This window comes from Condylostylus longicornis, unplaced genomic scaffold (genome assembly GCF_029603195.1).
Source record: "Condylostylus longicornis isolate FDR11 unplaced genomic scaffold, ASM2960319v2 ptg000049l, whole genome shotgun sequence".
Classification (NCBI taxonomy): Eukaryota; Metazoa; Arthropoda; class Insecta; order Diptera; family Dolichopodidae; genus Condylostylus; species Condylostylus longicornis.
Genome location: NW_026578018.1, coordinates 1,068,352 through 1,081,957, shown reverse-complemented (window position 1 = coordinate 1,081,957; position 13,606 = coordinate 1,068,352). Strand labels below are relative to the sequence as shown.

At 23.6% G+C, this 13,606-nt stretch overlaps 1 protein-coding gene across 1 annotated transcript in view; it reads right to left on the bottom strand.

Moving 5' to 3' along the window:
• Nucleotides 1–12,665, bottom strand: part of LOC129611386 (homeobox protein 2) — a 43,674-nt gene extending 31,009 nt beyond the window's left edge. Inside the window, exon 1 of the mRNA XM_055524522.1 lies at nt 11,707–12,665. Within this exon, the coding sequence (XP_055380497.1) occupies nt 11,707–12,595 (889 nt within the window). The 5' untranslated portion in view covers nt 12,596–12,665. The remainder of the gene's footprint in view (nt 1–11,706) is intronic.
• Nucleotides 12,666–13,606: the final 941 nt, after the last annotated feature.

Sequence of the window (13,606 nt, the reverse complement as noted above, 5' to 3'; positions counted from 1 at the left end):
TAGGATATAATTACAAAAAATGATCTTGCAAATACAATATTTTTTTATTGTTTTTATTAAAAATATTCAAGTGATATGTAAGCTATATTTAAAGCGTAAAATAACAGATCCTTTTTAACACCTACTTAACCATTTTGAATTTTTTTTTAATCTTTCAAATTAAACACCTTGCGTGTGAAATTTTTCTAGATTTTGTAAAGGAAGATTCATTTAAATGATTATTCATACTTTTTATTATTATTTCCAAAAAAAAAAAATATTTATAAAAGTCAATATTAAAGTCCGACGTGCACACACATACCATTTCATAGTTTAATTGCATAAAATGATATGAGAATTTTTAAACGAGCAAAACAAAAGGATTTCTTGGTATTTTCTTTTCACTTTCATTTAAGGATTTCTATATAATTTTTAAAATATTATTTTATTTTTTCAAGTGGGTACCACAATAGGTAAAAAGAAAATAAAGAAAGAAAATCAAATAGTTTTTTTTCCTCGTATTTGTTTTTATAGGACTCTTTTTTTTTTTTACTTCATTTTCTGTTAAGCCCAATTGATTAAAACCAGATGAGCTACTGAAGTAGTTTTCTAATGAAATTCTCAAAGAAAAGTAAAAAAATTCTATTTCTTAAGAAATATACAAAAAAAAAAAACAAAATTATGGAAGGCCAATCGGATTTTTTTAGAGAATCGAAAAGGAAAGATAAAAATTTATTGGAAAATATGTTACAATAGTTAATGATATAGAAGTATACAAATCATTAGTAAAATGAGGGCTATTGAGGTTTCGGTAGACTAAAAGAGAAATTAATCAAGCAGACACAGTTGTTGAATTAATCAAGGGTATTACAAGTTTTTTGTCATTCGGAGTTTAAAACATTGATTTGTTTAATGTCAAACTTTTTAAATCAGTTCATCTTAGATTTTTTTGTTTGGCTTTTTAAAAAAAGGTTTGGAAAAAACAAGAAAACAATAAACCAATAAAATTACAAAATACTTGACATACAAAATGAATATTAGGGTACAAAATACAAATTTGAAATTGGAGAAATTCAATTCCAAAATATTGACAAAATATTTATTCCAAATGATTTTCGGTAAATTCCTGGAAATCGTACCTTTACTCTAACAAATTTTCATTTGAAAAATGCAGTATATCCGAAAAAAATTAACATTTTAAAAAGCATCAATATCTAGTGCTTGCATTTACTTGGAAAACTCTCAATGAATTCCAATTTGAAATCAATTTTTATTCGTTAGTATAAGAAAATCTTAGCTTTTAAAACTTTATATTTCAATATAATATATTTGTAAATAGAGCCTGTATTCAGCAAACAATTCATAAATATTTTGGTATGGAGCAAAAAGAAAAGTTTATTCTTCGGCTTGTTAACGGCCTAAACTCATATAACATTTTTGGGTCAATTTAAAAATTTCCAGTACAAAACTGATTTTTTTTAACATTTAAAAAAATGTTGTAATTAAATTTTTTAGTCCCAGTTAACAATGGCTTAAGCAAACAGAAATTTTGATGTAGATTTATTATTAGTAATAACTGTACTAAATATATGACATAAAACATATTATGACATATACATACATACATGTATATGATGCATACAGGGTGAACTTGTTACGTGGCATAATCTCTCGGGTGTAACCTTTAATAATGATTTTTCCTAGAAAACGGGGCTTTGGACAAAAAAAAATTTTAAGACGTGATATGAAAAAAATAAATTGAATAGGGTAAATTTTTTAGTAATTGGTCACTGTGAAAAATTTGACATTTTTTTTCTTTTTTTCGACTTTTCTTCAATTACTTTTTAAATAATGCCTCAAATGACAAATTGTTTTCTTTTTAAAATAAAGATCTACGTTTCAGTACTCCATTGCATATTATTGTATTTTTTAAATCGATTAATAATTATGGAAGTAATGACCATTTAAGTCGATACAGTTTTTTTTGTCGAAACTAAAACGGACCCTCTCCTTCTCGCCCACGAATGATTTTTTTTCATAAAAATATTCCATTTTTTTTTGCCCCCGAGATATTATACTATGTTACAGTTTCACCCTGTATATCATTTCATTTTTCTACTTAAATTAGCACAAAAATCTTAAAGAGGCACTTCTCTAAATAAATTAGAAACAAAAAATTAAAAATAAAAATAAAAGTAGCACATAACATAAAAATTCAATATGTCACTGTTAACTTGTTGGAAAGAACATGAAAAAACAAAAAGGAATATAGGATAGGCGTAAAAATGCGTACATAAGTAATTTTCATAAATATACATACATACATTAAAAGGACTAAATTTTATGTTAAATTACAAACTCTTTTAATTCATGTATAGATGCATATAATTTTATATAAATATATAAATACTGTAAAGTAAATAAACATGTGAGTAGTTTCGAGAAGTAATTTTAAAGAAATTGTATGTGCATATACAAACATATTATGTACATATATATATATGCATAAGTAAAAGATTCAAAAATTTGAGATTATGAATACTTGCACATGCTTACATATCGTATAAATTCTGTGTATATTCCTTATGTGTTAAAAGATGACATGCACCATATGATTTTGTTTATCATAGTTGTTGTAATGAAAAACTAACTGGTATGACGTGATAAAATAAAGTGTTTTGTTTTTATTCATATTTTACATCCCGATGTATGTATATGCAAATTTATCCTTCTGTAGTAATTTTTATTTTATATTTGTGTACATACAGCGTGTTTAGTTATCCAGTACCGTTTTAGTTATTGCTTACCAGCAAATTAATCCTCGTGAGAAATAAAAAAAGCAAAATGAGTTCTCGTGTTGCGAATGTTTACTCAACACTAACGCAATATTGAGTTAAAGTTGAGAAAGTACATTTGTTACTTACCTCACCTGATTTCGTCATTATGTTTTCGGTATGTTACTAGTAACACTGTTGTAACATCTTTGGGGCGTTTACTTTTTGATTAACCTATAGTTTCTTCTTTAAAAGAAGAATACCTAAGGTTTTAATAATTCATGCAAAATTACACCGTAGAAAATTTAATGTTAAATATTACACCATAATGATTTTCCTGGGATTTAAACACTTTCGTGTATTGGTTTTCAGTTAACAAAGTTCGATGAGTAAAAAATTGTACGGTCAATAAATCAATAAGATTAATAAATTAGAATAAATGTTTTCTAAACTGTATATAGGTTAAATTCACAATAAAATTATATTTGTTTAACAAAAATTACTTTATAAAAGAGTAAAAACAATTTTCGAGAATAAATTTAATAACCATATTGCGAGTGATTCGGTACTTAGAATTTTACAAAGCCAATAACTCATTTTTTGAATAAACACAACTACAATTTCCAGCTTATTTTATAGATTTTAATTTATATTGAGTATTCAATAAAATTTCCAAATAGTCTAGATCATTCCCTTTAATATATTCGAGTATTCTACAAAACTTTTATTAAACCAAGAAAAAATTTGTTTTGTTATTACTAAGTAACTTACTGAGTAATTACCTCATTTGTATTAGTGACTTCTTTTAATAGCATTTTAAATGATTTTTTGGAATGACAATAACAATAAATTAAAGAAAATTAATTTGGAATTTTATTATTACTTTATGATAATTAATAATTTTAAATTTAGATAATTAACACATTATGAGCGGTTGGCCTAGCACAGGCAACAATGTTGCGTAGCGGGCGAATATACAATGTATACATACGGATACATAAAAACTTTGAGGGCCCTATTACTCAAAAAATAACAAGTTTTGAAAAAAATATAAGAATAAAAAAATGTCTAGAATAAGTTTCTACATCCATATTGCCTATAATAGGATTATAATTGACAATCCACATAAGCGGGTACTAGTATCCGACCCGCTCATAATGTGTTAAATAATAATCACCCTGTTTATGATTTTATAGTATGTATGTGGTTAAGCTCTCATGAAAACTCATGAAAACATACAAATGTATGGTGTACTAAAAATTAAAATGTGAGAAAATTGTATAAGTTTTACTTGTAAAATAATAGTAAAAATAGAAAAAAAAACTATAAATATTAATAAAAATAAACTAAAAGAATACTCTTTAAAAGTTTCACAATTCCCTTAATACTATACACATTGCATTTAAGTCTATTTTTTCTTTTTTGTTTTTCTAAATGTTTTTATAATATTTACAATGATATTGTGTACATCTACTGTATAGTACAATGATTTTTTTTATTGTTTTTACAAGTTCAAAGAAAAGCTTTGAAAAGATTTGAAAACGGGTCGATGCATGGGGTTGTTAGGGAATTATATCTGGTTATATACATACACACATATATGCATATGAAGAGATATCTAATATAAAGATAAGTGTACTTTACTGTTCTTCAAGGATTAATTTTTGTCACGTTGAGCTTATTAATGCATCATGTTATATTTATATTTTTATATTGTTTTTATTGTTATACTTTTATTATGTTTATATTATTTGGTTGATATTTTTTTTTTTTTTGCTTTGGAAGGGGTGAAAGGCGTACCGCGATTTGCAATTTCATTGTACATATATTATATAAATGTAAGAAGATTTTCTCTATTTGCTCTATTAAAATTGTTAAGGATTTTTTTTATTTTATTTTATTTAAAAAAAAATTTGTTTCAACACTTACGATGTTATGGTATTTTTATTGTTCCATATTTAAATAGTTTGGGGTATTCCGATTCAGTTTGTATCGTTTTAAATAATACAACAATAGATGTGTGAAAAAAGTTATGTGCAATGACGAGAATTTTATCAATTCATTAATATAGGACAATTTTATGCGCATTGTTTAACGCTTGCGAGACTTTAATAAAAGAAATTTGAGTATTTTAATATATCTCATTGTTGCTAAAACATGCCGATGACAGGGATCCTGAGAGTGAATGCATCTACTACGGCTGTTGACTGTTTCTTTGCGATAGTGGTGTAAATTTTGGGAACTTGTGTGGTTAACTGTTTAGAAAAGTTCTGTGATTCAAATGGCCAGGGCTGTCATGTAGGTTAGGTAATATTCTGGTACCCAATTTAATTGGGACATTTGTAGAAATTTGCTGACTTGCTATGTATACCAATTTTCCCGCTTTATATTAATATTATGTACGTTATATCGTGTTATAATTAAACCACAATGATTTATTTAATTTTCAATTATATACGTATTTATTTTTTTTTCAATAATATACTATTGCTCCTTGAAATTTAATAGTCATTTGTATTAATGTTGATAGCTATAATATATTGATTCAATTATATATGTGTATTTACAAATGTATTCAATATACATATATATATATATATAATTTTTGAAAATTTATTAGGTATAAAATAAGAATTGATTATTGATATAATTGGTCAATTAGACAAAGAACCAAAAAAAAGAAGGGGGATTCTTTACATTAAGTGTAAATAATAGCTTTTAAATAATAAACACAAAAATATAAATATACATATAAACAGCAAATAATACCCTATAAATACTTTAACATATTTGAATAGTATTGAGTAAATGAAATTTGGGGGCCTTTTGTATTACATTTCTCTTAAAGAACATTCACATTACACACACCTATTGTTGATAAAATGCAATAGGAAAATTGTTGTTATATGTACCTACATTAAAAAGGATATTTTATTATTTATATATATAGGTATATGTGAAATAGATCCAAGGATAATCATATCAATTACAGAAAAAAAAAAATAATAATTACAAAATCATAATAAGAAAAATGAAAATTGATTTAAGTAATTGTTAATCAAAAAGTTTCATATTACAAATACAATATTAAATTTGAACAAAAAAAAAAAATATATAAAATTTTTTATTTCATATAATAATGATGTCCTCTTGTATATGGATGCAATATATATATATATATATATATATATATATATATATATACAAAGAATGCATTTCATACAAATAAATTATGCATAAATTTTTTAACAGATTTAAGGTAGATTACCTTGTGTATTTGTGGGAATGTTTGGTAGGTGGTTTTGTTTTGATAGAAATTTGTATTAGTAATTATATAATTAAAAAAAGGATCTTATTAACTATAAAATATTAAATTACACTTGAATAAAATGTTTTTTTTTTTTCTGAAATAATTGTGATAATAATAGAATTTTTGTAAGAATTTTAATTTATTTAAAATATAATGAGGCTTTAACAAAATTTAAATATTTAGTTAAAAAAGGTAAATTTTACTTTGGGAAATTTAATCTATTGTAAATAATATAAGGTGGTGAATTTTGTGTATAGAAATAAATATATTTATTTTTTATTATATACATTGTTCTTAAAATAGTGAAAATTTTCTTAAAATATATAGGCTTATAATATAATTTGATCAACAGGATATTCTTAAACTTTACAATAAAAAAAAAAATAAAAAAAAACATTAAAAATCTTTCCTATAGTCAATTAAACTGGTCTATATGTACAAAGCCTCGAAAATTTTGAATTATAGTGAAAAATTTTGAATTAATTTTAGTGAGTTCGACTTACATTAATTTAATGGTCATATTTTAGGTATAATTCTTTTGGGTATTTATTCTTTTATTTCAAAAACCAAAAAATTCTTAATATTTTTAAAAATAAATTAACAGGAAATTTATTTTAAATTAAGAAACTATACTAGAATTCGCTTCCTTATTAACAAAATATTATCGGAAATGGAAAAAGCTAATTTTTATAGAGGGTCGCAGTGCAAATATTTGTGAGAAGTGTAAATCAAAGTGTACGGAATGGAAATTTTTGTTTTTTCTACTCCACTTGGGAGTATTAGGAAATTTTTCACTTGACAGAGTTAAGCGTCAGTTTTACAGGTTTTTACATTGAGTTAAATAGGGCAGTGACCAGCCTGCCGTAGCTTTTTTTTTAATACTAAAACTTATTGGATACATGGGCAATTGAATATTTTATTTTTTATAATATTGTATATAAAGCTGTATATAATATTAAGTATAATTATTGTAGTGATCTGAACATCCAAGGCCCTTCGGTTATAGGACCGGTGCCATAATTACTGCACCATTGGTCCAGAACTACGGGGTGGATTGGATTGCAAAAAAAAATTTTGTTCCAAAATCTTCTTATATTATCATGTCTTCTTCTTATGTCTTATATTGCAACTTTTTTTAAATTCCCTTAAATTCTAAATTTAAATATAATTTGCTAATTTATAGCTGTATTTTTTTAACTATTTTAATTTTTTATTTGTTAAAGTCAAGTGGATCAAATTAAGTTTTAATTTTTGTTTTCATTCTACCTTAAAAATTATTCACTCACTTACTCAATCACTCACTAAAATAATTTTCATATAATATGTACAATAAAAAATATAATTATTCATTCATTCTATTCAATAAATATTCTAAAAACTCAACTTTCAAAGAAAAAAAAAAGAGGAACAAAAAAAAAAATTAAAATATAAAAAATTTATAAGAATATTAACAAAAACAAATAACAAAAGGATAACGTATATAAGAAAAATGCTTCTTGTGTCCTTTCTTGTGCTCGTTTTAATAATCATTGTTTCCTTACTATATATATATATATACATATATGTATGTGTATTTGGTATATACTAAACAATACTCCTTTAATAAGCTTTAAAATGCCCCAAGAGTATTATTCTATATATTATACCCGAACTTATTCTTATTTTAACACCTTATATTTTTGTTTCTCCTTTTTTTTTCTATTATTTATATATATATATACCTATATGTATATTATTTCTTAAGACTGAATATATGATTATGAAGTACATCATCCGAATCATAGAATTAACTATTATATTATGAAGTGATGCCTATCTTAATATATGATGCACATTCTATAAGTATATACATATTATATGTATGTAGTTATTTTACATGAAAACCGAATTGTAAATATTTCGTTATAAAGTATTTAATACAGGGTCAATAAGCTTTATAATTACAACATAATTGGTGGATTATAAGAGTAGAATTTCGAAGCATTTCAATGGCTATTAACTCATGGAATTTCTAAAATTTTTGTGTATTAGCACTAGGTCAGAGCAAAAGCAATGTATCTGGAAATATTTTTGTTTTTTGAAATCTTGAATTTTTCGGCAATTTTAATTATTCTAAATTCTATGTCTATTTATGAAGAGTATTGAAAAATCCTAAACACTTTCTATTTCCGGTACATTCAGTTTTCAAATTCAGACGAATATTCTTTAATTGCAAGACCCTCCTCTTCAGATTTGTTAACTCTAAAAGTATCCTCCAAATATTTTCATTATTTTTTAATGGTTAAAACATCCTGTAAATCCTTATAAAAATATTCATTATGCTAATAAAAGCTTTATTTCATTCAACTTTGAATAAGAAAAGAAAAAATATACAAAAAAAAAAAAATTAAAAAAGAAAAACACTTTAACATATATTTTGCCTTTGATTGTATTATGAACTGAAATATAATGGTTAAATATATATATACAAAATATAAGTACATAGGTATGCAGCAGTGTCATTCTCATATGATTGCATATTTACATGCACATTTTGTTTTTTTTTTCACAAAAGATATTTTAAGCTACTAAAAGAAAACAAAAGTGCCATATATGGGTACACTAGAGTACACATAACATCATCACCATTATGCACATACAGTTTTGTATTGTAGTTAAATTACATATTAACTGTATAACATGTCATCTATCTATATAATATATAATGTAAATAATGCTTATAAAAATATTAAAAGTGTAAGAAAACAAGAAAAAAGAGAATATATAATAAAAAGATGACAAGATCGGGGATGCTAATGAATAAAATGCAAGTAAAAGTAGTCTCTAATTAGCTGCAAAGTTGAATAGTGAGTGGTGCAACGTTTAACACCCTTAGAACAAAAGAAATGCCAGCAAAATAAGAAAACAAAAAAAAAAAACAAAAAAGAAATTAGATAGACACTTGTGTATAAAGAATCTACAAATATGAACACCTATGTATGTATATACATATATATGTACAAATATATATTTAAATAAAAATAAAGAATATATATCACATATGTTATGGGTATATGATGTGATATTAGGATAAAAAATAAGTAAGGAAAAATGAATAATGAATATTTTTGTTTCTAGATAGTCTTGTACTACTTTGTTTTTCAATTGTAAATATTCTATGTATATATATAAAATATATATTACATATATATATATATATATATAATTAAGAAATTATATTTACTTGGTATATTTACATAATACAGTTGTATTCTAGGATTGTTATATCTTATCAAAGAAATTAAATTGCAGAAACAAGGTGCAGTTTGCAAAAAAATAATTTATTAAATTTAGAAATAAAATGAATATTAATATTAGGTAATTAAATTACACGGAAAAGTCAAATGTTTTTAACATGATTTCAATTGTTTCGAAAATCAAATATTAGAAAATTAATTGATTTTAAAAGTGTTATATAACAAATAAATTAAATTAATGAGCTTCAATGAAGGGGGTTTTTGAAATTGCTGCAAAAGTTAAATATAATATGTTCTTTCAATTTCAGTTCTATATAGTATAGAGCACGCATAACAAATAGAGAAAAAGTATAATGGACGGAATTTCATATTATGCATATAAATATAAAACAAAGTTTAATATTTTCAAAAATGAAATAGATTTTTACATAAGTTCAGTGTTAAAAACTCTTTTATTTAATATTCTAATTTCTGCACAATTTAACAGAACGCAGACAATGAATTTTCTATTGCTTATATATATCCTGTTAAATTATAAATTACAGTTGAAGTCAGAAAGGCGCTGAGGCCCGGTTGAGAAACGTGTATTTAAATCGTGCAAATTGTAATATATAAATATAAAATGTAAATGTACTTTAGGTTTTGAACATTATTTTGCAAATTGTTAATAATTTTAACTTCTGTGAATAATAGAATATTTTTTTTAAATAAGGAATTGAATTCATTGTAGTAAGTATTAGAAAATAATTACTCATAATAACCAAAATATTGGCTTGACTGCGTATTTAAAGTTAAAATACAAGTTGTTTATAAAGGTCTATAAGATTAAAATTTAACTAAATGTAATAAATAGGAGTGAAAATTAACTATTTTATAATTCATAAGGCTAATAGACCTTGTATTGGACCTAGTATCATCTTTGCACTGTATTGCATTAATAAAATTATTATATTTTTGGTAGAACAGAAAATTTTGTGTTTCAGTGAATTTAATTACCTTCATTACACCTTTTAAGAGGTTAATTATAGGTTCACATATATTGCTTGGTATAAATTACTATTTTAATTTTATGCTTTTCATTTATTTATTTTCATATTTGAAGAATTTTCTTCATAAATAAAACATTTATAATTTATTTAATTTATAAAATTCATTAACCTGTCTAATATATTCTTAATAAGAAGAACATATAGTATCAATGCCAATATTGTATATCTATTCACCTTATATGCTTTACCAAGATTGTATATCATAATTAACTATCTCATGTAACAAGAAATAAGGACCATTTACACTTTGTTTTTGTGAGGATTTGCCACTACAGCATTTGTAAAATTTATTTCAAGTATCAAAAGTCTAACGAATTATATTAAATATTGTACTTATTTTGAAAATTTTAGAACGTATTAACATAGTTTGTATACACTTGTTATTTTTACTTTGATATTTTATATTAACTAATTAGGCTTATATAAAATTTTTCGAATGTTTTTTAAATATATAGTTTTATTTACTGCTTCTTCACTCATAAATATCATCCTTTCTTTTATTTAATAAATTATTATTTAAGATTTTCTTTTTATATTAATATTTTTCATAACTACTCGTACATCCTTTATTTTAATATTTTGCATTCACTTAGAAAATGCAAAATATTCAAAAACAAAAAAAAGGAATCCTTTGGAGATTTACTTGTGAACAAAAAAAAAATATTATTCTATAAGCGTATGTGGGTCTTATAATATTTTTAAATAGCAATGTGTGTAATAAGCAAGGACCAATAAATAACATAAAAAATTTTTGAGAAAAAGAAAAAATAGAAAGCAAAAGCAGATGTTTATCCTTTCTTAATGTAAAGTTATAATGTTAATTAGCCCCTTTAAAGAGCAAAGTACATTTTTGTCTTAAAAAGTATGTAGGAAAAATAAATATTTGTTGTTTTGTTTTCACATATTTAAATACAAACAACGTTAATGGGCAACATATTGAAAAGTTAAAAGAAACAAAAACAGTAAAAACTTGAATAAAAATATTTGTTTTTGCTCTTAAATTACAAGAATACGTTGAATTATATTAAGAGTAAAAGAATCTTCATGAATTAAAAATAATATAATTTGAAATCGCATTAAATACATATTTTAATGGGAAAGATTTTATAAATGTTACAAATTTAAATTATCTAAATTATTCTCGACAATCTACACTCTTATAATGTAACACACACCGATCACTATTAAAAAAATTTCTTCCCCAAATTTATTTTAATTTCCTTAACATTTGAATCAACTTATTTTGAAATAAAATTTTATTTGAATATTTATTTAAACATATATGTATAACACCTTAAAAAATACTTATATTTAAATAAATAAACACAACATATTTTTTTTTAGGTAAAAATACATACCAAATTGACCACTAAAATGTTGTTGAAAATGACCACGAAATTCATGTGAATGTGGATTAAAACCGGGTGGTAAAAAACCTCTTAAATATGCTGCTGCCGCTAATGTCATATGATGATGATGTGCTGCATTTAATGGATGATTTTGATCAGTATAACCAGCAGCTGCATAAAAATTAGCTGGATTAAATACAGGTAATTGGCATGGATTTGTAATTGTTCCATTATTACTATTATTATTATTATTATTATTATTATTATGACTATTATTTGAATTATTATTGCCATTATTATTACTATTATTTAAATTTATAGGCCCATTTATATCTAAATCTCTTCCTATACTACCATTACCATCACCATCACAATCAATTTCACTACCTGTATCATTAATATTATCATTTTTATGTTCACTATGATTATTATTATTATTATTATTATTATTAATTATTGCACCGTTTTCATTTATATTATTAATATTATTATTATTATTATGGCTATCATTTGTAACGCTTGAACTTCGTTGTTGATTTTGTTTTTGTTTAATATTATCTGGTGATATTGAACCTAATGATTCTCGTGATGAATTTAAATTTGATGATATTGTTGTACCAATAATATTAACATCACTACATACTGATGTTGGTGATTGTGATGAATTAATTAATGCGGCAGCAGCAACAGCAGCAGCGGCAGCATTTGATGCAACAGCAGCAGCAGCAGCTGCTGCTGCATGACATGATACCGGCGATGGTGAATTATTTGATGATGGTCGACTAAGTATTGTATTATTATTATTGTTATTAATATTGTTATTACTAGCACCACTACCACCGCTTAAACCAAGAATTTCTTGTATTGCAAATGGTGTACGCATTTTCGTTGCTTGCATTTTGCCGACGGCAAGTTATTAAAAAAAAAAAAATTATTTTTATATAATATTTTTTTTTTATTAATTTCGTTTTTTTTTTGTAATTTGTTTAATTTTTTTTTTGTTTCGTGAGTATTAAATGTTATTTTAATATTTTGTATTAAAATTTAATAATGCGTATATAATTAATTTCCGCATTTGTTCTTTATTTTGTAAAATTGAAAAATTATTATTATTTAAAATCTTCATAATTAACGTCCGATTAGTTCGAAGATCAAAAATCAACTGTCTGATTATATCATTTGTCTATATGCAAAAAAAAAAATACAATATAACTAGGCATTTTAGCAATTTGTGTATAACATAATAAGTGTATATGCACATTACATATTATACAGAATTGTACCTATTTTGTTTTTTTTATTCAAAATTCTGTCAAAATATCACTAATTGTTCACTTTGTAGTCACTCACCAACATTTTGCTTTTTGTTGTTTTTTTTTATTTATTTTTCAACTTTCTCTTCTTTTTACTGTTGTTATAATTTTTTTTTGTTTTCCTTTTTTTTTTGAATTATTATTTTATATTTTTTCCAATTTTCTTTTAAAATGCTTATTTCACACTCTCTTTTTAATTCTACTAAATTTGCTTCGCATCATATATATATACTAATAAAATTTTGTATACATAAATTTGTAAATATACATGTATATATATAAGAAATATATTAAATATTTAAATAAAATTATGCATTTCAATTAAATCGTAAATTGCGCAAAAGGATCTTATTTATATTATTATTAGTCTGTTGTGTGTTCTATTCTGATTTATTGAGTTTTATTCATATAAGAATTAGAATCTGAGTTTTAAGAATCATTACTCACAAATACAATTGCTTTATTATTTTGCAGAGTTTACCATAAAATCTCTTATGATTTCTAGATCAATGTGTGCCTGCTTGTTTATCTAATAATAATATCAGCAAAAACTCTTTAAACTCACGTTTATTTAAGCAATATATTCAAAAATGAGT